At 41.2% G+C, this 23,183-nt stretch overlaps 1 protein-coding gene across 1 annotated transcript in view; it reads left to right on the top strand.

The window, feature by feature from the left end:
- The window catches only part of LOC117261641 (copine-8-like), a 104,674-nt gene that overhangs the window by 31,254 nt on the left and 50,237 nt on the right, over nt 1–23,183 (top strand). Inside the window, exons 4-5 of the mRNA XM_033634036.2 lie at nt 94–197; nt 20,484–20,523. Coding sequence (XP_033489927.1) covers nt 94–197; nt 20,484–20,523 — 144 coding nt within the window. The remainder of the gene's footprint in view (nt 1–93; nt 198–20,483; nt 20,524–23,183) is intronic.

Below are 23,183 nucleotides of genomic sequence, written 5' to 3' on the forward strand. Positions count from 1 at the left end.
ACATTATGTAGGGTTTTTCACTGGTGTTTTTCCAGTTTGTGGAATGACTCTTTGAGCTGCTAATCAAACATCACCCTCTCATCTCTCCTCTAGTTTGGACGGACAGAAGTCATAGACAATACCCTCAACCCTGACTTCGTCCGCAAATTCATCCTGGACTATTTCTTTGAGGAGAGGCAAAATCTACGCTTTGACCTGTGAGTTAACAATTGACTTATGCGTGTTGCTGTGTGTGTGTGTGTGTGTGTGTGTGTGTGTGTGTTTGCGTGTGTGTGTTGTGCGGGCGTGGGTGTCGCTCTGTGTGGAGCAGAGTCGAGCGAAGACTGAAATATTCATGGTCTGTGCAGAGGGAGATGTAAGTCTTCTCCCTTTTAAATAAAAGACAAGTTTTCCTGCCACTTTTTCCACCAGTGTTTCCATGTGAATTCATCTCATTCATACAATGCTTTGAGACAAAATAGGGCCACGCTCACACAGTGAATCACACACTTGGCATTTTGTGATGATTATGATCCATTTTCAGTATCGGTCATTTCTCCTCAGTATCCATTAAAAGACAAGTTTGTCCTCACAGTTGGATGTAAACAGGATCTTCCAGCAAACAGTCACACGACCTACAAAAGTTGGTTCATTTTAACTGATGAAGACCTTGTACTCCTTCCTCTGTTAATTGTATTTTTATCAAATATTTTCCATTTTTTTATGAATTTGTTTTTGGCTGTTCTGCAGTGCAAAATAAGCTTTTATGAAAGAAACAAACAACCTAGTTTCTGTAGCAGATGCAGGAGATTGCTCGGTCTTAATCCTTTTAGACCTAAGTGCGGCTTTTGACACAGTTGATCATACAATTTTAATTGACTGCCTTAAGCACTGGGTGGGTATCTTCTGGGTCAGCACAGAGTTTTCTTAGACTTCAGCGCTCAAGCAGAACCTGCTTTGTTAAAACACAAGATTCTTTAACTACCACAGCAGACAACAAACACCTCAGGGGTCCCTCAGAGCTCATTTTGAGGCCCCATCATGTTCTCCTCCATTTTATTTTGTGATCATATAGGCAAGACAGTGACAGAATCCTGGTTTAAGGTTTGATAGAGTTTGATCTGAGGTTTAGAGAGAGAGGGGCAGTTTCTCCCTTAATCAACTTCTATAGTCATGGTGTCCATGGTGGCTACAATCTAGTCTGAGCAACCGTTCCAGAGAGGGTGAATATTTGGCTGCTGGTGAGACGGAGGGAAGTTAACCACATTTCATTTACACATACGACCCACATGGTTGTGACACAAAGCTGGTTGAAAATCAGGGGGGTGTCCTTAATAATGTGAAGTTGTTGTAAAGTTTCTTTTTGACATGAAGTCAAGAACATTTATCTTTCATGGTTTAATGGATATCTTTGATGGTGGCTCTAAAACAGTGGTCCTGTGTTGAGCAGTGAGAGAGGTTTGAGGATGTCACGGTCTTGTGGTCAAAGACAGCCTGGGGTAAATCTGACAGTGTCAGAAATTTGGGATGACCATCTCACTGTGTGAGTGCTGTTACCACCTATGTCTACTAACCAACCAATAGAAATGCAGCACGAAATGACCCACTGATCAACGCCAAACCCAAACAAACAGACGGGTTTAGACATTCTAACAATATATTCTGACATTTTATTAAATATTTTTTGGACATCTTGTTAAAATTTTTCAGACATTTCAATAACATAATTTTGGACATTCTAATAATAATTTTCTGACATTTTATCAACGTATTGGCCATTTTATTGATACTTTTCAGATATTTTTAGTAACTTTATTCTCAATATTTCAATAATATTTTTCTGATGTTTTATAAACATGTTTTAGGCCATTTTATGAATATTTGTCAGACATTTTATCAGTTTTTTTTTCGATCATTTTACTTATATTTTTTGGACATTTTTACTTTTTTGACATTTTAATAATAATTTTTGAACATTTTATCAGCATATTTTCAGATATTTTACAAATATTTTCAAGAGATTTTATCAATTTTATTGATACTTTTCAGATATTTTTAGTAACTTTATTCTCAACATTTCAATAATATTTTTCTGATGTTTTATAAGCATGTTTTAGGCCATTTTATGAATATTTGTCAGACATTTTATCAATTTTTTTTCGATCATTTTACTTATATTTTTTGGACATTTTTACTTTTTTGACATTTTAATAATAATTTTTGAACATTTTATCAGCATATTTTCAGATATTTTACAAATATTTTCAAGAGATTTTATCAACTTTTTTTTCATTTTAATAATGTTTTTCAGAGATTTTATAAAAAAAAAGTACAAATCCAGACATTCAAACATCTTATTAACATTTTTTCAGACATTTTATAACTTTTATTAATGATAAGAATAATTTTATTAGTTATATTAACCTCCATGTTTTGCTTCACACTTGGAGAAGTAATAACCCTACAGCATCCTTGTGCACTCAGTATATGAAGCTGTTGCATTGTACGTCGTAGCCTATGATTCAGTAGGCGCTGTCATCGTACAGTCTGCAGACATCAAACCTGATGTTGTACCCAAGTTTATTAGATCCATGTGGCACAGTGTACAGGGCTCGACAGTGCAAGCGTTTCACTCGCATTTGCGACTAAAAATAGGTGTGTGCGAACTGTAAAAAATATTTAGGGGCACATGTGCGCATAAAAACATCAGCCGAAGCAGCCTATATTTTTGTCAATAAAAAAATATGATAATCTAACCACAAATGTTGGAGGAACTCCAGCCGCCTTCCCTCTTCCCTCTTCCCCGTGTGACGCGGTTATGGGTGGTTTTCCAAGCCACTGTCAGCACAATGAATATCGTGCATGACGCCAAGGGTAGCGGTGCTGCTTTGTCAGGCGTTGCTGCCCTCTCCATAGACAAACGATGGGACAGCCAGCGCAAAGCGGTTTTAAAAAGCTCTGTGTGAAAGAGGCTTAAGTCCTGCAGAGTTTCAGAGGACCTGGAGAATGTTTTAGGATAGTAATAAAATTATATAAGAATCATACTGTAAAGATAATATATATAAGATAATAACATTAAAGACAAAATTAAATTGCAATACTTTTTCAAAACTTGATGATTTTACCTTTCTGTACATTTTGTATACAAATTCATTAAATAATTTTGCTTGTAAATGTCTATTTGCATCACGTTTATTACGGAAAACACATTATTTGATCAATTTACATTGTGCCCCTAAAGTTCTTTGTGCGCTCCTTACTTTTTCAACTTAGGAGCACATGTGCTCCTTGGGAAAACGTTAGCATCAAGCCCTGGTGTAGCTGCACTAAACTTAGAAGACTGATAAAGTCTCTCCGTCTGTCGGAGGATTAAAACAGAAAAGTATTTATTTTAGCTACAAACTGAATATTTACATGTTGTCACGACCACATCAGAAACACCTGGATTTGGAGTCATGCTTGTGTTAAAAGTTAAAAAAAGTCATATTTCCCCATGAAGCCCTAAAAGTCGAGCTGTCGGAGTAATTATGATAATCTGTATTTTCCTCTATTGTTCCAGCCTCACGCGTTTTCCCACGAGAGCTCATGAAATATGCAACCGCTCTTTTGTTTGTTTACTTGTTGGCCTGTCGGCAGCCGGAGACACACGCTGCTTACAAACTGTGGGAGGTCACACTGAAGGTCAAGGAAAGACGCTTGCCGTTGGTCCTGTAGGGCTGTGTGTGTGTCCGTGTGTGTGTGTGTCCATGTGTAGGCAGTGTATTGTGTTCCCACTGTACCAACAGTCTGTGTCTGGTGATGTGTATATGTGTGTGTAGGCCTGTGCCTCAGCATGTAGGCATGTGTGATCAGATATATAGAGGGATATTTGTGTGTGTGTGTGTGTGTGTGTGTGTGTGCGTTTGTGCGGCCCGGCCGACTCCCTGTAGGGCTCTTTGTGAGTGGGTGAGCATCAGGCCCCGTTACTGTCTGCTGGGCTGATGGCACTACGATCACTCGCAGCGAGGACATGGCTAACACACACACATACACACACAAACGTACGCACACACATACGCACACACACACAAATGTCTGCCTTCAGAAAAAGAACAAAATTTCCCAAACACACACAGACATGATCAGTTTCAATTTATTTGTTTAAAAGGGACGATGTACATTAATCCACATTTAAACAAATGTAAAATCACCCGAACTGAATCATCAGCAGTTCCTTTGCCAGATGTTAACAGGCTTCTGAGGATAATGAAAAAAAATACAATATGAAGCATACCATATGTGTAATTTAATTTATTTATTGAAGCTTTATTTCACCAAAAAAACTAGAGATGTACGGAAACCACTTTTTCCTTCCCGATACCGATTCCGATCCCTGAACCTTAGGTATCTGCCGATACCGAGTCCCGATCCGATACCAGCAGGTAAAATAAAAATGAATGGGATATGAATTGTTGTATGTCTCAACTCCCAAAACTCTATGTAAAATATTAAGAAATAGATACAGTACAGGCCAAAAGTTTGGACACACCTTCTCATTCAATGCGTTTTCTTTATTTTCATGACTATTTACATTGTAGATTCTCACTGAAGGCATCAAAACTATGAATGAACACATGTGGAGTTATGTACTTAACAAAAAAAGGTGAAATAACTGAAAACATGTTTTATATTCTAGTTTCTTCAAAATAGCCACCCTTTGCTCTGATTACTGCTTTGCACACTCTTGGCATTCTCTCCATGAGCTTCAAGAGGTAGTCACCTGAAATGGTTTCCACTTCACAGGTGTGCCTTATCAGGGTTAATTAGTGGAATTTCTTGCTTTATCAATGGGGTTGGGACCATCAGTTGTGTTGTGCAGAAGTCAGGTTAATACACAGCCGACAGCCCTATTGGACAACTGTTAAAATTCATATTATGGCAAGAACCAATCAGCTAACTAAAGAAAAACGAGTGGCCATCATTACTTTAAGAAATGAAGGTCAGTCAGTCCGGAAAATTGCAAAAACTTTAAATGTGTCCCCAAGTGGAGTCGCAAAAACCATCAAGCGCTACAACGAAACTGGCACACATGAGGACCGACCCAGGAAAGGAAGACCAAGAGTCACCTCTGCTTCTGAGGATAAGTTCATCCAAGTCACCAGCCTCAGAAATGGCAAGTTAACAGCAGCTCAGATCAGAGACCAGATGAATGCCACACAGAGTTCTAGCAGCAGACCCATCTCTAGAACAACTGTTAAGAGGAGACTGCGTGAATCAGGCCTTCATGGTCAAATAGCTGCTAGGAAACCACTGCTAAGGAGAGGCAACAAGCAGAAGAGATTTGTTTGGGCCAAGAAACACAAGGAATGGACATTAGACCAGTGGAAATCTGTGCTTTGGTCTGATGAGTCCAAATTTGAGATCTTTGGTTCCAACCGCCGTGTCTTTGTGAGACGCAGAAAAGGTGAACGGATGGATTCCACATGCCTGGTTCCCACTGTGAAGCATGGAGGAGGAGGTGTGATGGTGTGGGGGTGTTTTGCTGGTGACACTGTTGGGGATTTATTCAAAATTGAAGGCACACTGAACCAGCATGGCTACCACAGCATCCTGCAGCGACATGCCTTCCCATCCGGTTTGCATTTAGTTGGACAATCATTTATTTTTCAACAGGACAATGACCCCAAACACACCTCCAGGCTGTGTAAGGGCTATTTGACCAAGAAGGAGAGTGATGGAGTGCTGCGGCAGATGACCTGGCCTCCACAGTCACCGGACCTGAACCCAATCCAGATGGTTTGGGGTGAGCTGGACCGCAGAGTGAAGGCAAAGGGGCCAACAAGTGCTAAACACCTCTGGAAACTCCTTCAAGACTGTTGGAAAACCATTTCAGGTGACTACCTCTTGAAGCTCATGGAGAGAATGCCAAGAGTGTGCAAAGCAGTAATCAGAGCAAAGGGTGGCTATTTTGAAGAAACTAGAATATAAAACATGTTTTCAGTTATTTCACCTTTTTTTGTTAAGTACATAACTCCACATGTGTTCATTCATAGTTTTGATGCCTTCAGTGAGAATCTACAATGTAAATAGTCATGAAAATAAAGAAAACGCATTGAATGAGAAGGTGTGTCCAAACTTTTGGCCTGTACTGTACATAATAGTAGCATGAATGCCATAAAACTTTTTTTCTTTTTTTATTATTATTATTATTATCTAGTGTTGACACAAATCAAGACACAGTTTAAAGAGTCACACAATTTGGTAAAAAAGACATTTTAAAGGCTACAGTAGAATGTAGGGCTTGTATTAAAAAATACAAGAATTTTCACCATTTGACTTAAAGGGATAGTTCGACATTTTGGCAAATTCGCCTATTGCCGTAATCCCTATAGTCATATGAGTAGGTACATTACCTTTTATTGTCAGTGCCTGTTGTTCTGAGATCTGTGGAGCAGAGCTGCCTGCTGAAATGGAGGTGAATGGTACAGGTCCCTCTCTCCCTCAAAACTAATCAAATACACCATCAAATGACTCCAAAACGCTCTAGTGGACAACTTGTAGCTTACACATTCACCACGCTATGAAATAATAATGTAATATTACGAGACAGAGTTGTTTTGAAGCCAAATGCAGAGCCGGAACTACATTCCAGACATACAGTACTTGCTGGGCTGAGTGATTTCAAACAGCGTATGTTTAGTGCAGTTAATCCCGTCATCAAAACAACAAGTTTGTTGAGAAGAAGCCAGAATATACAGAGGAAGAGTTACAGTTTTTGGAAGAAGAGAGAGCAAGAAGAGAGATTGAGGCTGCCAAGCAACCAGGGGCTGAGGGGAGACCCAGAGCCGGTGGTGTAAATGTGGGGCTTACTGGCCACTTTATTAGGTACACCTGTGCAATATCAATATAGAGTACGCCTCAAAATAATCACTGGAACACGGGGAGAACATGCTAACTCCACACTCATAAATCACCACAACTCCTGAAGGAACAACAACATAAAATGTTCCCTCGCAGTCTGTTTATTCCCAACAATGAGAAGTAATACCAGTCACTTCACTATATGCTCTGGGCAAGCACTTATCCATAACATAACCACAACAACATTTAGCTGAGCAAAATACACAACGATCACTTACCACGTCTGCTCGTTATGTGATGCCGACAGATGGTATGACAGTATCTTTGAAAAAAAGTGCTTGAACCATTCCTGAGCTTCTGCGCTCCATCCTTTCAGCATAGTCCTCTGGTAAAAAATGGCAGGAGCACACAAACATTTTTCGGACCATTTCCACAGGCGTGTTGGGGTTGATGTCCAGCACAAATAGCCATTGTTTCATCCTGTCCGTATTACTGGTTGGAACTACGTGAAACTTCACTTTGCTCCACGTCTTCGGCTTGTTACTGCAACCTTTTACAATGCATGTGTAAACCATGATTTACAAAAACACTTGTAAACTTTCCTCAAACCTTCTGGTGCGTCCAGCTGACGATACCGCAAATGGCTACAAGCAATAACTACGGCACTGTCTCAGCTGCGCACTGTGTCACTCCGCCCAGTGGTTTACTTGAGAAAGTAGTTCCGAGTATTTGCTTCATGTGTCATAATGTTATTTAATTATACATTATTATTTCATAGCGTGGGGAATGCGCAAGCCATGTGTTGTCCACTAGAGCGTTTTGGAGTCATTTGATGGTGTATTTGATTAGTTTTGAGGGAGAGAGGGACCTGTACCGTTTACCTCCATTTCAGCTCAGAACAGCACGCTCTGACAATTAAAGGTAATGTACCTACTCATATGACTATAGGCATTACGGCAATAGGCGAATTTGCCAAAAATGTTGAACTATCCCTTTAAAGTAAGAAAATTAAAAAATAGTGGTGGGGCTTTTACTCACCATAACTGCAGAGGCTACCAGCTTCATTTGAAACAGACTACATTATGAAAGGGTCGTAATTTATCATTCCCTCTGTTTCTTTATATTTTTATTTTTTATCCGCTCCCGTTGGCTTGATAAAGTTAATGCATGGCGCTGTCATTTCAAACTCAACACTTCCTGAACTTGTTTCAAATTAAAAGCCCCTTATAACCTCGGCTGAGAGAATCCCTCAATTTTCTAAATAGGCTTTTATTGTGAAACATTTGCAGGAACTTGTTGTGGAGAAATCAGTGACTTTAATGTTTACGTATGGTACTTCAAATGTAGTTCCTGCCGTCTGCTGGCGCTTTTTAGGTGACTACAACAACATTTCGGCTGGTACATAAACAGACAGTGACTCAAATAATAATAAAAGTAATAATAATAGGACAAGAATAACCCGATGACATCACACTCGTGTAGTGTGTCATGTCTGTCGGCAAAGTCATGGCACGATTTTATGACTCCACAATCGTGTAATGTGTCATAGTGACTTTAAGAACGGGCAGAAAAGTCGTGTAGTGTGTACCAGGCATAAATCCTCCTTTACTGTTTCTCCCTCTTGCATGTCGCTCATTTTCAGTGTGTGACTGCAGCGTGTGCATGAGAGGGGGAGGGGCTGCTGTTGTCAGAGAGGGAGACACAGAGAGAGAGGTGAGCGGAGCGGAGCAACGAGTGAAGCTTCAGAGCTGCTTTTCTGAAGCAAAACAAAAGTTTACATGTTCTAAAAAAAGAGAAAACATCGCATGTCCTGCGATGTGACTATCGCACATGCGCACATCACGATGGCGATGTTCAAATGATAGCATGAATATGCGTAATGATGTGAGGCATTACGTGGTATCGGATTGGTCATAGGCTGTACTCGCCGATGCCGCATTTTATGCAGTATCGTAGGCATTTCTGATACTGGTTTCGGTATCGGTACAACTCTTAAAAAAACCTCTTGAGATTAAAAACCTCTTTTTCAGGAGTGTCCTGACCGAGACAGGCAGCAACATAAAGTTAGAGACAGACAACAGAACAAAAAAACAAGGTAAAAAATATACAGCTCTAAAACAAGCAATATAAAACACAAAATGAGATTACAGTCTGTTAATATATGCTGTAAGTGAACCATAAAAACATAAAAACAGGGGCGACTACACATGATTACAAAGAGCAGCTAAAACACACCCTGACATCGGCAGATAGATGATGATGAAAATTCCTGCAGCAGAGATTTGAAACAGTCGAGAGGATCCAGTGTGTGAAACTCTTAAGTCCCTCTGCACAAGATTCCACAGATAAGAATCTGCATACTTGTTTGTCAAACTCCATACGAACCTCCGGTACAGACAATTAAAATATGTTATGTGAACGGAGAGCAGAGACCCTTACTGTTAGTACACAGTGTGACGTTTTTTGGTGGACGGGGCTTAGCTGGAGGCAAAACAATTCTCCTCAGATGTCAGCTAGCGCTAGCTGGTTCTGTTGGCTTGTTTCAAACAGTGAAGATGATAAGATGATACAAATCACTCTGAATAGGGAATATTCTGAAATATTCTCACTCTGGACACTCTGTCTGTGGAGACGGAGCAGCAGAGCACCGAGCAGAGTGAATGTGTGATTAACTTAACTGTTGGTTCATTCATGTAGAAATATAACGCTCCGTTTCTTCCACCAACAGGGCTCTCATTTTAGTGTAGAGCGTCAGACTGAATTTACCAACGCACCATGTCAGGTCACTCACTCTCCGGGACCGTGAGTGTTACTTGAATAAGTAAACACTGACCAACGGGTTAGCGTTCCAGAGAAATCCAATATTCCTCTTAATCCCTCCCCAGTTTCTGATGAGGTGGACATGATAACCCTTAACACACATAACGTTATTCATCCCTACAACATGAAATACTTTTTCCTAACCTCATATGAAGTGTGCGCTGCACATGTGGGCATTTTTGATGATGGCCTCCGTCCAGTCCTTTGGTCTTATCACATTTAACTATAGTTGTCTTTGTTTTCGTTGCCGGGCAGTGGCGGCTGGTTTTGAGCCATGACTCCTTCTGTTCTGGCTCCCAATAACACAACAAGACAAACACATTTTAAGACTCCTACAGTATGTAGCCTACAGCCCTGTGGGGGAGAGGCGGCTTTACCTCCAGGTAATAACATGGGTCTGTTGCTATTTTCAATTTTTTGCTTAATGCACAGACATAAATAATCTGAAATGTTAAAGACCTACAACACTGAGGTAAAAAGACACAGAGTACAGTGAAACATGTGCAGAGTCTCCTCTCTGCCTCTCATGTTGAGCTGTAACATGCACACACACATAGATTTCTCAGATTTCTCCCAGAACCAGCGGTGACCCTGCTCTCCTCTGTCCTGAGGTCTGAAAGTCTTTTTACTGTAGCTCCTCACCTCCTCCACCTCCCCTCACTCCCACTCAGCGCCTCACATCCCTTCAGGACATTCATACAGCCAGACAGCAGCGAGCACCCCTCAAACCGCCAGCAACCGCACTGCTGCTGAACCATCCCCTGCTCTCTTTACCCAAAGACCCCAAAGCCACGACACACTTTGCTTCCTCTGCTGCCATCCGTGCCTGGAAATCCTGTTAACCCCCATCTCACTGCGGGCCATGTTCACTGCTCCTCTTTTCTCCCCTTTATAAACTGAAACATGAGATGCTCAGTGAAGCCAGTGGAAGCCCCTCAGGGTGGATTGTTGTCTAATCAAGTGTGGCAAATTGGATCAGAGCTCAAAAAATGACATGAAAAATCCTCCCAAAGGAATAAAAGGAGAATATAGCTGTATTAACTCTGTTTATTTCTCTGGTTTGGAGATTTTTCTGCCAGAGTGATCCAGAGTATCAGATTTCAGGAATCAGCTCCGTATATTAAAATGTATAAGAACTTTATAGTCATTAAGAAATGCTTCATTTTCACATAAACATTTTTGTGGAAACAAACTGAATGTTGCTCAGTACGTATGTGCTCTTTGTAGTATATTGGCAGACCGGAGCTGGCACTGACCAGGCTGTTAAAGAGGTCAGGTAGGTAGATAGATAGATAGATAGATAGATAGATAGATAGATAGATAGATGGATAGATAAAGGCCTGTCTCTATTAGAGGCCTGGTCTGGTTGCCAAGCAGTTCATTATTATAGAAGTTCCTTGGATGTATAAATCAGGTTGTTGGCTACCCACTGGAGCTAGTGTTAGTGAGCTCATAGGTTGTGCATACAAATATAAATGTGTTAACTGTGTCAGTATTGAAACTCTACACATCGTTAGCTTGATTCAGTTCATTAGACTGAGACCATGAACACCAAAGAAGACATTCATTCCCTCTGATTAATTGGCCTGGTAAACAAGAGATGGAAGAAAAATAAAAGGGTACATTACCTCTGAATTGGTCATGAAGTCAGATTATGTGTCCGTTCCTCGATTACCCTGTGAGTTATTCATATTCCTTCAGTCCGTCAGGTTCCTCAGAACAAAACAATCAAAAGGTTTTTTTTAATAAAATTAATCCAAGTTGTGAGAAATGTTTTAACAGGATAAAGTGGAGTTGTGTCGGTTTGACGGGTGACGTAATCCTTGTGTGACATAAAACGAGTGTCATAACTGTCTCTTGGAGTTAGACCAAATGACTGATTCATAACGGATTTGTTGTTGGAAGCCTAATTTTTATACAGTAATATTCAGACTAATTTATATGAACAATTTGATTGTATTTCTCTGTCTTTGCTGAGCAACAGTTTTGTGTGAGAGGAATTTAAGGCCCGTCTCAAATATAGGCCTGTTGACTTCAGTGATTTAGGCAAATAAAAACCTGGGCTACTAACTAAGGTTTTACAGTATGCACAAAGCATCCCTAATAACTTAGAATATAGAAAATATAAAATGTAAAATTTACCTGTATAAATTTAGGAAATATCTGTAGACACACAGAAGACTGTAGTTTTACATTAAAATGTAAATCACTGCACTGACATGATTTTATCTACAAGAGGAAGCCGCTCCCTCATCCAAGTTTAACATGCAGTGATACTCATGCAAAAACTCAACAACAAACATGTAACCTGTGCATGATGAAATTGATCATACATGTAATTTTATCTTTAAACCAGAAAGAAACACAAAATACCTCTTTGTTTATGACTAATTACTGCACTGGAATCCTCTCTGTCAAAAACATGTCACAAATAGACCCACGATTCGAACAACAAATCAGCAGAATCAGAAACAATAATAACTCAACCTTAAACTCGGCCATACTCTTTTTTGACAAACACCAGCAGAGTTCAAATGTATTTAAAAACAAAAAACTCATTTACATTTGAATTGTTGAAAAAAATTGGACCATTATTCTGTAAGAAGGTGAGATCTGAAAAATGATTCAGAGTCCTTCATGCTTATATATCGACAGAACAGTTTTTATCACGTCTCATGCAAATATTTATTGCATAACATTCATCTGTAGGGCTGAACAATGTGGGAAAATAATCTAATGACAGTTTCTTCAGTATAATCTGTCAGGACCAATCAGACCATCGAACTTGTGTTAATAACACAGTGGTGCAGCATCTCGTATCTGCGGCTGTGGAGGTTTTATGAAGGTTTTATAAAGCTGTTAGGAGACGGAGCTCAAGTGTCAGAGAACTGTCAGCTGTTGTTTGCCCGCCTCTCTGGCCTCGTTTGTTTGTGTGCCATCGTTAGTCATCGTTGCCCCCCGCCCCCCCCCCCCCCCGTTACACACCACACACTACACACACTGCAAGACAGACAGCACAGGACCAACAGAAACCCTGTCTGGCCCAGTGCCCATGCAGAGTGATGTCATCCACGTAAACACACAGTCACTCACTCATGAGGCGCCGTGGGGCACGTGCTCCTGCACACCTATCTCAAGACAATTGAATCGAACGCAACTAGACTTGGTTTTGTCTTAGAAGACGTTTCACCTCTTATCCAAGAGGCTTCATCAGTTCATGCTTGTCTGACTAGGCTGGAACTAGGATAGGTGGTGTCGCAGACCAGGTCTGCGACACCACCTATCCCCCACCTATAATGCTGTCCTTTCATCCTTGCCCAGGAGGTTTAACAACTTAACCTCTAAAAACAATGGTCATTCACAAATGGCCTCATGTGACTCTAACGACTCCAATTGCAGCGTTGCAGCAGGAGTTTCAACGACTGTCGTTGACACACCATTGGAGCACTAATGAACCAGTGACATCATTTGCCTTGTGAAGACCTCCCCAGAGGTTAAATACCTGGGTGCTTCCACACCAGTTTGCCAGACTAGTTCCAGCCTAGTCAGACAAGTATGAACTGATGAAGCCTCTTGGATAAGAGGTGAAACATCTTCTAAGACAAAACCAAGTCCAGTTGCGTTAGATTCAATTGCCTTGAGATAACTATGACCTGGATGAATGAGAATATCCACAGGCATGCTCCTGCACACGTGTGTGTTTGTAGGTGTGGGTGAACGTGTGTGTTTGTAGGTGTGGTGAACATGTGTGTGTTTGTAGGTGTGCGGGAACATGTCCAGCTGAATACACTCTTCATACATGTTTACAGTCAGTCAGTAGTTTGGTCGTACTGACTGTAGCGTTGTAATTTTACAGTGTTGGTTTAGTGTGTGTTCACAACATGTTTTGGTGGAGCGGTCCCTCCGCTCCACTGAGGTTTCTGACAGAGTCTCCATGTGAAGGTTATTTTAGGGGAGTTCTTCCTGCTCTGGTTCGAGGGTCAGAGGTCAGAGGGTGGTGTATCTGCACAGATTGTAAAGCCACCTCTGGCACATTTGTGATTTAAGATACTGGGCTGTATAAATCAAACTGATTCGACCTGACTACCGTACATGGTATATATATATCAATAGTATGTTTTCCTCCCCCCTCCCCTCCCCCGCTGCTCTCTGTGTTTGGGTCTCATTATTAAATAAGATTATATGAATCATTTATGAACATTTGGTAGTGACAGAAGCAAAGGGTGAACAGAACATGAAGCGCACCTGTGCATTTTGCCTTTGGTGCGTTGCGTAACAGCAGCGTGTTCCCTTGCTCTTATGGAATAACATTAGGAACGTCTCCCCCCCCCCCCCCCCCCCCAGCCCCCTCCTGTAGTCACACACAGCGTCTCCCAGTTGTGTCAGCAGACGCCTTATCGTACATGGCATGCTGTCTGTAGAAAGAAACACTCAGGCTCTCCCTTTTACACACTCGGCTGCACGCTGCTGCACACACACACACACACACACACACGCACACATATTGACGCACACCTGAGAGGCCCGGGAAGGTGACGGGTTATGGGGAGTAAATAAAGCTGGATAAATTGCTCTCCAGAGAAGCGAGTGGATCACATGGTTTGCATGATGTTACTTATGGGTTTGGATGAATGCGTCTGCACAGGATGGACGAGTGTGTCGGACTGTGACTATTCTGTAGACCGAGCAGTGCTGTCAGGTGAAGTTGGGGAGAAATCTACTTTTTCAAATTTTCAACGGAAAGCTGTGTGGACAGGAAGAAAAAATGTTGTATGTTTTAAAGGGGAACTCTGATTACAGGAAGTGTTTCTGCACAGTGCTGCACAATTATGGCCAAAATCATAATCCATGCAAGGAGCTTCAGCCCTCCCCCCCATTAAGTCCAATCACATGTTTTCTCCCTCGTGTACAGACGATGCATTTACATTATGGTTTAGTAAGGGGATCGGATCAATCCATAATTTATACATAGAAGATATATTTGCATCTTCCTCTCAGTTGGCCCAGATGTATCATCTACCTAAGAACTATTTATTCCATTACCTTCAAATTTCAAGCTTTGAAAGAAACACATTGAATTCATTTCCAAATAATCTAGCAGAATCACATATCTATCGCATCCTTGAATTAAACTCAGATCATAGAGGATTGATGTCCCTGATAGACAAGCTCATTAATGATATTAATCCACACTCTTGAAAATATAAAAATGGCCTGGCACTCTTGGAACAGCTCTAACAGACGACTAATGGGACTCCATCTTAGACTAGATGCATGCATTACCACATCGTCTCAACATACGTAATACAGCTGGAAGTGGTTCATAGAGCTCATCTTACTAACACTAGACTGACAAAGTTATATCCAAATGTTATGCCATCGATATAGAGGCCAGCCAGCAGACTTAATGCATATGTTTTGGTTATGTCCAAACTTCTGAACAAATATATTTAAAGCCTTTAGCGAGATGTTTGAAACCTAAATGGACCCCAACCCAGTCTGCACACTTTTTGGTCTAACTTTGAAGCAATCCCGTGCTATCTTACCAAATAAAGCCCGCGTGGTTAAAGCTTTAGCTACACTCCTGCCAGGTTCACGGAGCGCTTGATTTGATGTGCAGCAGAGTTTTCTCTGAGCAAAGCATTTTAAAAGTCAAAATTATCATGTTCATTGAATTGTTAGAAGCCAAAATCTTAAATTTGAATAATTGTGCAGCCCCACTACCACATATGTGAGGAAATCTCAGAGCAAACTGTCAGCATTCAGGTTGCATTGTGGGTAATGTAGGCTCCAGGTTTTGACTAAGAATAAAGAATGTGTGGCATGAAAAATAATAAGGCTGCACCATATGCAAAAGTCACTTTTGTTTGTGAAAATTTAATTTTCACCAAAAACAAAATAATAAAAAAAATGATGATGTAATTTTTGTTGTCGTCTGTACCTGATGAGCATGTGCCCTTATGTTTGGATTATGATTCGTAGGTTGGGTCATCTCTACAGCACCATAGCGCTTTATTTATAACATCATGTTATGACACATTTTACCTCCAAACAGCAGCTCCTTAAATTTGGATATTGCTAATATTACAGTCGTGATAATATTTTGAGTAATTTTGCAGCCCTGAGAATATGACGTCTCTGATGCATCAACTTTTTAAAAAATATCCATTGTGAGTCTGACAGTGTTAAAATACAGGAGTCGAATGATGAAGTCTGATTTTGATTTTAATTCAGGTATTTCTCTGACTTTTGTCTGAAATGCCCTATACGTTTTATAATCTCTATTTATTGCTGTTTGAACTTATTTGTATGAACTTGTTTATTTCAGCTCTGTGCTGTAGTTGAAGGCTGAATCTTGCTGTGTTTTTACAGTGACAATAAAGATATTGTTTTGTGTTCCCATGATGCACTGCAGTGTAAACAATCAGAATATTTATTTTCTAACCTGGCGTTCATGTCCTCTCAGATATTTTCTGTCATGTCAGGATTGTTTAGGATCAAAGTGCAGAGTTACATAACTGATGCACAAATGTATTTCTCTTCTGTCCTTCTCTACAGTGAGATTTCACTGTTGTAACTTCAGCCTCTCGTCAACACCACAATCCCACTGGCCTCTAATCGAAGAGGTCAGTGTGTTCGGGGTCAAAGGTCAGCGTAGTTTAGTTTAAAACCTGACAGCAAATCAGGGCAGGACGCTTTGTTACAGCTTGTTCTTACCACTGGAAATAATGATTTTGTTCTGCACAAATTCAGTCCTGAAAAGTTCGTGTGAACGCTCTGTTAGTCATCAGGGTTTCAGAACGTGAGAACACAGTGATGAGATGAAGCTCAGGCAGTCACACACACAGACACACACACACACACACACACACACACACACACAGTCAAACGCAGCTGGAATACTAAAACCGAACAGAGAGATGTGTAACTGTATAAAGTTTCATCAAAAGTGACATTGAGTCATCGTGCTTGAGCTTAACTGTATTTCTAAATCTGTTAAGACGTCTGCCAGCTGTCCTGTCACTAACACAATCAACTTAATTGGCCAATTATGTTGACACGTACGAGGAATTGGACTCTGCTTGTCAGCAGCTCTCACGATATCCTCACACACACCGTGAGAACAAATCTACAGGCACATACAGATACAGACATGCAGCTCAACAGAGACAGTGTACTGGAGCTAAACAAAGATGACCAGACATAAACAACAGATATAATCTACCTCATAGGCAAGTAGGTATGAAAACAGATAAACAACAGCTAGACCACAAACACACTGTATCTTTACACAGGTGCATACAGGGATGTGTTGAATGTGTGCTACAAAGTGCAGAGAATACTGGACTACACATGCTCACATCGGTACTGTAATGTTGTTCCAGCCTTTCTCTGAGGCTGCATCAACGAGTGTACAAAGAGCTAAAATCTTATTTGTTCACAAAATAATGATGAATAATCAAATAAATGTGAAAGTCAGTAAGCAGTCATGTCTGTGTGTCTGGGTGTGTGGAAATGTCTGTAGAAAGACCCCAAAAAACAGCAGCTGTGTAACAGAAAGAACAGCCAGGGAAACAGGCACACCTTGTGGAGCAATGTGCATGTCACACATGTCTAATGTCTTGACCCATCAAGTTGCCTAGATTCATGTTCATTTGTCATCTCTGTGTTTCCTGTTTTATTTTGGTATCCATTGTCTCATCTTGTTTCAGATCCCGTGTCCTGTCAAGTTTCCCTCCTTTGTAAATTCTTGCCCTGCCCTAATGTGTCTTACCAGTGCCTCAATGTGTTTCACCTGTGTCCCAATGTGTTTCACCTGTGCCTTGATGTATTTCACCAGTGCCTCAATGTGTTTCACCTGTGTCCCAATGTGTTTCACCTGTGCCTTGATGTATTTCACCTGTGCCTTGATGTGTTTCACCTGTGTCCCAATGTGTTTCACCTGTGCCTTAATGTGTTTCACCTGTGCCTCAATGTGTTTCACCTGTGTCCCAATGTGTTTCATCTGTGCCTTAATGTGTTTAACCTGTGCCTCAATGTGTTTCACCTGTGTCCCAATGTGTTTCCCCTGTGCCTTAATGTGTTTCACCTGTGCCTTAATGTGTTTCACCTGTGCCTCAATGTGTTTCACCTGTGTCTCAATGTGTTTCACCTGTGCCTTAATGTGTTTCACCTGTGCCTCAATGTGTTTCACCTGTGTCTCAATGTGTTTCACCGGTGCCTCAATGTGTTTCACCAGTGCCTCAATGTGTTTCACCTGTGTCCCAATGTGTTTCACCTGTGCCTTAATGTGTTTCACCTGTGCCTCAATGTGTTTCACCTGTGTCCCAATGTGTTTCATCTGTGCCTTAATGTGTTTAACCTGTGCCTCAATGTGTTTCACCTGTGTCCCAATGTGTTTCACCTGTGCCTTAATGTGTTTCACCTGTGCCTCATTGTGTTTCACCTGTGTCTCAATGTGTTTCACCTGTGCCTTAATGTGTTTCATCTGTGCCTCATTGTGTTTCACCTGTGTCTCAATGTGTTTCACCGGTGCCTCAATGTGTTTCACCAGTGCCTCAATGTGTTTCACCTGTGTCCCAATGTGTTTCACCTGTGCCTTAATGTGTTTCACCTGTGCCTCAATGTGTTTCACCTGTGTCTCAATGTGTTTCACCAGTGCCTCAATGTGTTTCACCTGCGTTTCAATGTGTTTCACCAGTGCCTCAATGTGTTTCACCAGTGTCTCAATGTGTTTCACCTGTGCCTCAGTGTGTTTCACCTGTGTCCCAATGTGTTTCACCTGTGCCTCAATGTGTTTCACCTGTGTCCCAATGTGTTTCATCTGTGCCTTAATGTGTTTCACCTGTGTCCCAATGTGTTTCACCTGTGTCCCATTGTGTTTCAGCTGTGCCTCAATGTGTTTCCCCTGTGCCTCAATGTGTTTCACCTGTGTCCCAATGTGTTTCACCTGTGCCTTAATGTGTTTCAGCTGTGTCCCAATGTGTTTCACCTGTGTCCCAATGTGTTTCACCTGTGCCTCAATGTGTTTCACCTGTGTCCCCATGTGTTTCACCTGTGTCCCCATGTGTTTCACCTGTGCCTCAATGTGTTTCACCAGTGTCTCAATGTGTTTCACCAGTGCCTCAATGTGTTTCATCTGTGCCTCAATGTGTTTCACCTGCGTTTCAATGTGTTTCACCAGTGCCTCAATGTGTTTCATCTGTGCCTCAATGTGTTTCACCTGCGTTTCAATGTGTTTCACCGGTGCCTCAATGTGTTTCATCTGTGCCTCAGTGTCTTTCACCTGTGTCTCAGTGTGTTTCACCAGCATTTCAATGTGTTTCACCTGTGTCCCATTGTGTTTCACCTGTGTCCCCATGTGTTTCACCTGTGCCTCAATGTGTTTCACCAGTGTCTCAATGTGTTTCACCAGTGCCTCAATGTGTTTCATCTGTGCCTCAATGTGTTTCACCTGCGTTTCAATGTGTTTCACCAGTGCCTCAATGTGTTTCATCTGTGCCTCAATGTGTTTCACCTGCGTTTCAATGTGTTTCACCGGTGCCTCAATGTGTTTCATCTGTGCCTCAGTGTCTTTCACCTGTGTCTCAGTGTGTTTCACCAGCATTTCAATGTGTTTCACCTGTGTCCCATTGTGTTTCACCTGTGCCTCAATGTGTTTCACCTGTGCCTCAGTGTGTTTCACCAGTGTCTCAATGTGTTTCACCAGTGCCTCAATGTGTTTCATCTGTGCCTCAATGTGTTTCACCTGTGCCTCAATGTGTTTCACCTGTGTCTCAATGTGTTTCACCAGTGCCTCAATGTGTTTCACCTGCGTTTCAATGTGTTTCACCAGTGCCTCAATGTGTTTCACCTGTGCCTCAGTGTGTTTCAGCTGTGCCTCAATGTGTTTCACCTGTGCCTCAATGTGTTTCACCTGTGCCTCAATGTGTTTCACCTGTGCCTCAGTGTGTTTCAGCTGTGCCTCAGTGTGTTTCACCTGTGCCTCATTGTCTCCCTTTTCTCAGTTTGTTTAAGTCCCTGTCTTCCCCTTGTTACCGGATGGTCTTTACCCTTGAGTATAAGGTCTAGTGTTTCCCTTGTGTTCCCTCCGTGTGTGTGTGATCGTTTTTACTTGTGACCACCCTTGTGCCTGTTGATTTTAGATACTTTCACCAGTGTGACTGACCACCCATGTACCAACCTTTGCCTGATTAAAAACCCTGAACTTTCATCCGAGTCTGCTTAGTGAGTTTGTGCTTGATATCTAAGTATGGATGCGTCCATCCATCCATCCATGCATTAATCCATCCATCCAACATCCATTCATGCTGATTCCTCGCAGAGTTCTGACCATGTTTAATCCAAAGTGAAAACGTGCTTGTTCTGTTTCACGTCTCCTCTTTCATTTTCTTGTTACAGTGAGATAAACTATGCAGTATTTTTAATGTGTCATTTTCCAGTGACAGATCTCTTTAATTCTTCTTTTATCTGTCTCTTTATATCTTTTATTGAACTGATCAATGCTTAAAATTGGAAAATGGGGACTTTGCTGTGTGAAGTGAAACACTTTCAGCCGTTAGCTGCACTGTGGCCGCTAACATTGTCATACCGTCACGCATGAAATCAGATCACTAAAGCTTTTGGTGGCATAATCACGAGCCTACTTTAAACCTCAACAGCTTCTTTGCAGTGATTAGCGGACAAGTGTCTCGCATTAATAGTAGGTGACGAGTGAGAGGAGCTTTTGTCATTGACTACTAATTGGTGTTTTGGCAGCCTTTCAGTCACAGATCTGCTGCTCTCAGCTCACAGCCTATCACAGCTCCCGCTCTGATGTTTCATCTCTCCTCTCTTCTCCACAGGTATGATTTGGACTGCAAGAGCGACAACCTCTCTAAACACGTGAGTGTCTCCTTCACCTCAGCTGTTCAACAATCAGTCGTGCATTCATGGAGATATTATACAGCCAAATGTTTATCCTTCCAGTACAATAGCAGCCTGATATGAATCAGAATGTCACAGGTAAGAGTGGCGTCACAGGAACAATCCTGTAGCAACACCATTGTAAGACATGAAACTATATGAAACCTAAAGGCTCAGAGTCACATGCAGTTCCTTAACAGTTACTATAACTACAGATGTGGAGGTGTTTTACTGAAAGAAAATCTGTCAGAGTAAAAGAAGAGCTGACAACACAATTAGAAACTCACAGAAATAAGAAGCAGCTGCACAAATTAGCATCACTTCTAATTATGTTTTGTGACTTTGTTTTACACTGTCTTAAATATCTTCAGGTACTTTTCAGCAGTTTGACTATTTTTCTAACTTATTCTGACTTGTACATATTATTCACCGATCAGCCAAAACATTAAAACCGTGACAGGTGAAGTGAATAACATTGATGATCTTGTTGCAGTGCAGTGTTCCATTGGGAAACTTTGGGTCCTGGCATTCATGTAAATGCTACCTGATGCACTCCACTCACCTGAACACTGTTGCAGACCAAGTAAACCCCCTTATGGCAATGGCACTTGTTGAGGTCTCCGTCATGTTCCTTGGGCCACTCAAGAGCAGTTTTTGTGGTGTGCCAGGTGGCATCTACATGAATGTCAGAACCCAAGATTTCCCAACAGATGCATTGTAACAAGATGATCAATGTTGTTCACTTCACCTGTCAGTGGGTGCAGTGTTTTGGCTGATCGGTGTATATAATAATAGCTGTTGATGAAAATGTCACAGCTAATGATTTAATAGCTGAACAAGACCTCAGGAGACTCTGATGGATTACACACATTTAATGAAGACTCAATCGAGGAGAATCACAGTTGAACATAAAGGATGTGAAGATGCTGTCAGACCTAGAGTCATCTCCTTTGGTCTGAATCAGGGACTCATGTTCGTGTGGCAGCATTTACAAGTGGACCAGATCAAATGCCAGCGTCAGAAAGCTGCTCTTGATTGGTCAGAATTTCCATGTGGGAAAAATCCAGGAAGTAAAGCAAACGTTGAAGAAGAGTACACTTGCAAGATAAATGTGACACTTTCTAATGTCACAATGGAGGGACAACTACGCAGGTTGATTTTAGCGCTGCTCATCGTGAACTATATTGCTGTCATTGTTCATTTTAGTCAAGCCATGCAGTTTGAAAACGAGATGCAGCTCCAACTAGAAAACAATGTTTTGATGCATTGGATGTGCTGAATGTGCATATTAAGGCAGTACAGGAGGAGGTGCACATTAATAATCCTCTAGGACTGTAACATGCTCATGTTTAACCCAAACAATGTGAGCCAGGGCAGACTAGACAAAGAAAAGACCAAACCAAACAAAACCAAACAATGTAAACGGTCAAACACCAAGAACAGCTAATGGATCACTGATGCTCTGCAGAGACACAAATGGATAATATTTAAAAACACTTTATTACAAAATATTGCAAAATGCATACGGAAAAAAACAACACTGCTAAAATTTAAAGTACCTTGTACGTCAACCTCCTCCTCCTCCTCCTCCTCCTCCCTATGTTAAAGGTGTCACTACCTGGTGCACCTCCTCTTTTCCTCCGTGCCGCCTGCCACACATAGTTAAGTTTAAAATAATCATCATAAAGTTATCAACATGCAAAACTGGTGTGTCACCATTAGATTTGAGATCAGACCAAATATGTCGGCTGGAAAATCTGTGTTTTCACAAAGGATGTGAAGGTGGAGAGAGTCAGTGTGACAAATGTCTTGTGGTTCCACAGGCAGGGGCATTAATAATATAGTACAGAACAGGATACAGTAGTAAAGGATGGTATACCGTTGTACAGTTGTGTAGTTTTGTATTGGCAGCCGTTGTATTTACCGAAGGACAATAACAAACACTCTACTGACAAATATATATTCTATGAAAACAGATTTTAAAAGAAAAGAAGTACAAAACCCTGCAGCACAGTCTCCGTTACATTTCATCATCACACAGGCCTGTGTTTTGTCACATTTGGGGATCTTTTATAATTTCCCTTTGCAGAACTTTCACAGTAGTAATTATGTTTTATGTCTTCAGGGTCTAATGAACTCGATTCATCTTGACCGGACGTTTATTTGTGTTTATTTTGGTGAACTCTGAGGGCGTATGTCACTTTCTCCATTATATGTATTTGATGAATATCCCTGTTTAGTCATCAATCTCAGGAGCCTCAGGTTTTAGACATCCACAGGTTATGGCTTTTTTTCTCCAAATCTCCTGCCAAATGTTTAGGAGCAAATTAATAAATGGATTTGCTCTTTCCAAGAGATGTTTTGTGCTTTCGGAAACAGTGGCTCGTTGGATGATTTCCTGTCAGTTTACTCATCAGCTGATCCATTAATCATCAGCAGCGCCAATGTACGGATAAGATGCTTTATGAATTAAACAAAGAGATGATATTGGAATAAAAACATTTTGTAGTTAAAGGCTTTCAGCACTGACTTCAGGAGGAATTGATAGCTCATCAAAATGTAAATAAAGGATGAGAGTCAGGTGTCAGCTGTCAGGCTTTAATGAAACAATGAATGAATGACCAATAACTGATATTTGG

Source organism: Epinephelus lanceolatus, chromosome 5 (assembly GCF_041903045.1).
Source record: "Epinephelus lanceolatus isolate andai-2023 chromosome 5, ASM4190304v1, whole genome shotgun sequence".
Lineage (NCBI taxonomy): Eukaryota > Metazoa > Chordata > Actinopteri > Perciformes > Serranidae > Epinephelus > Epinephelus lanceolatus.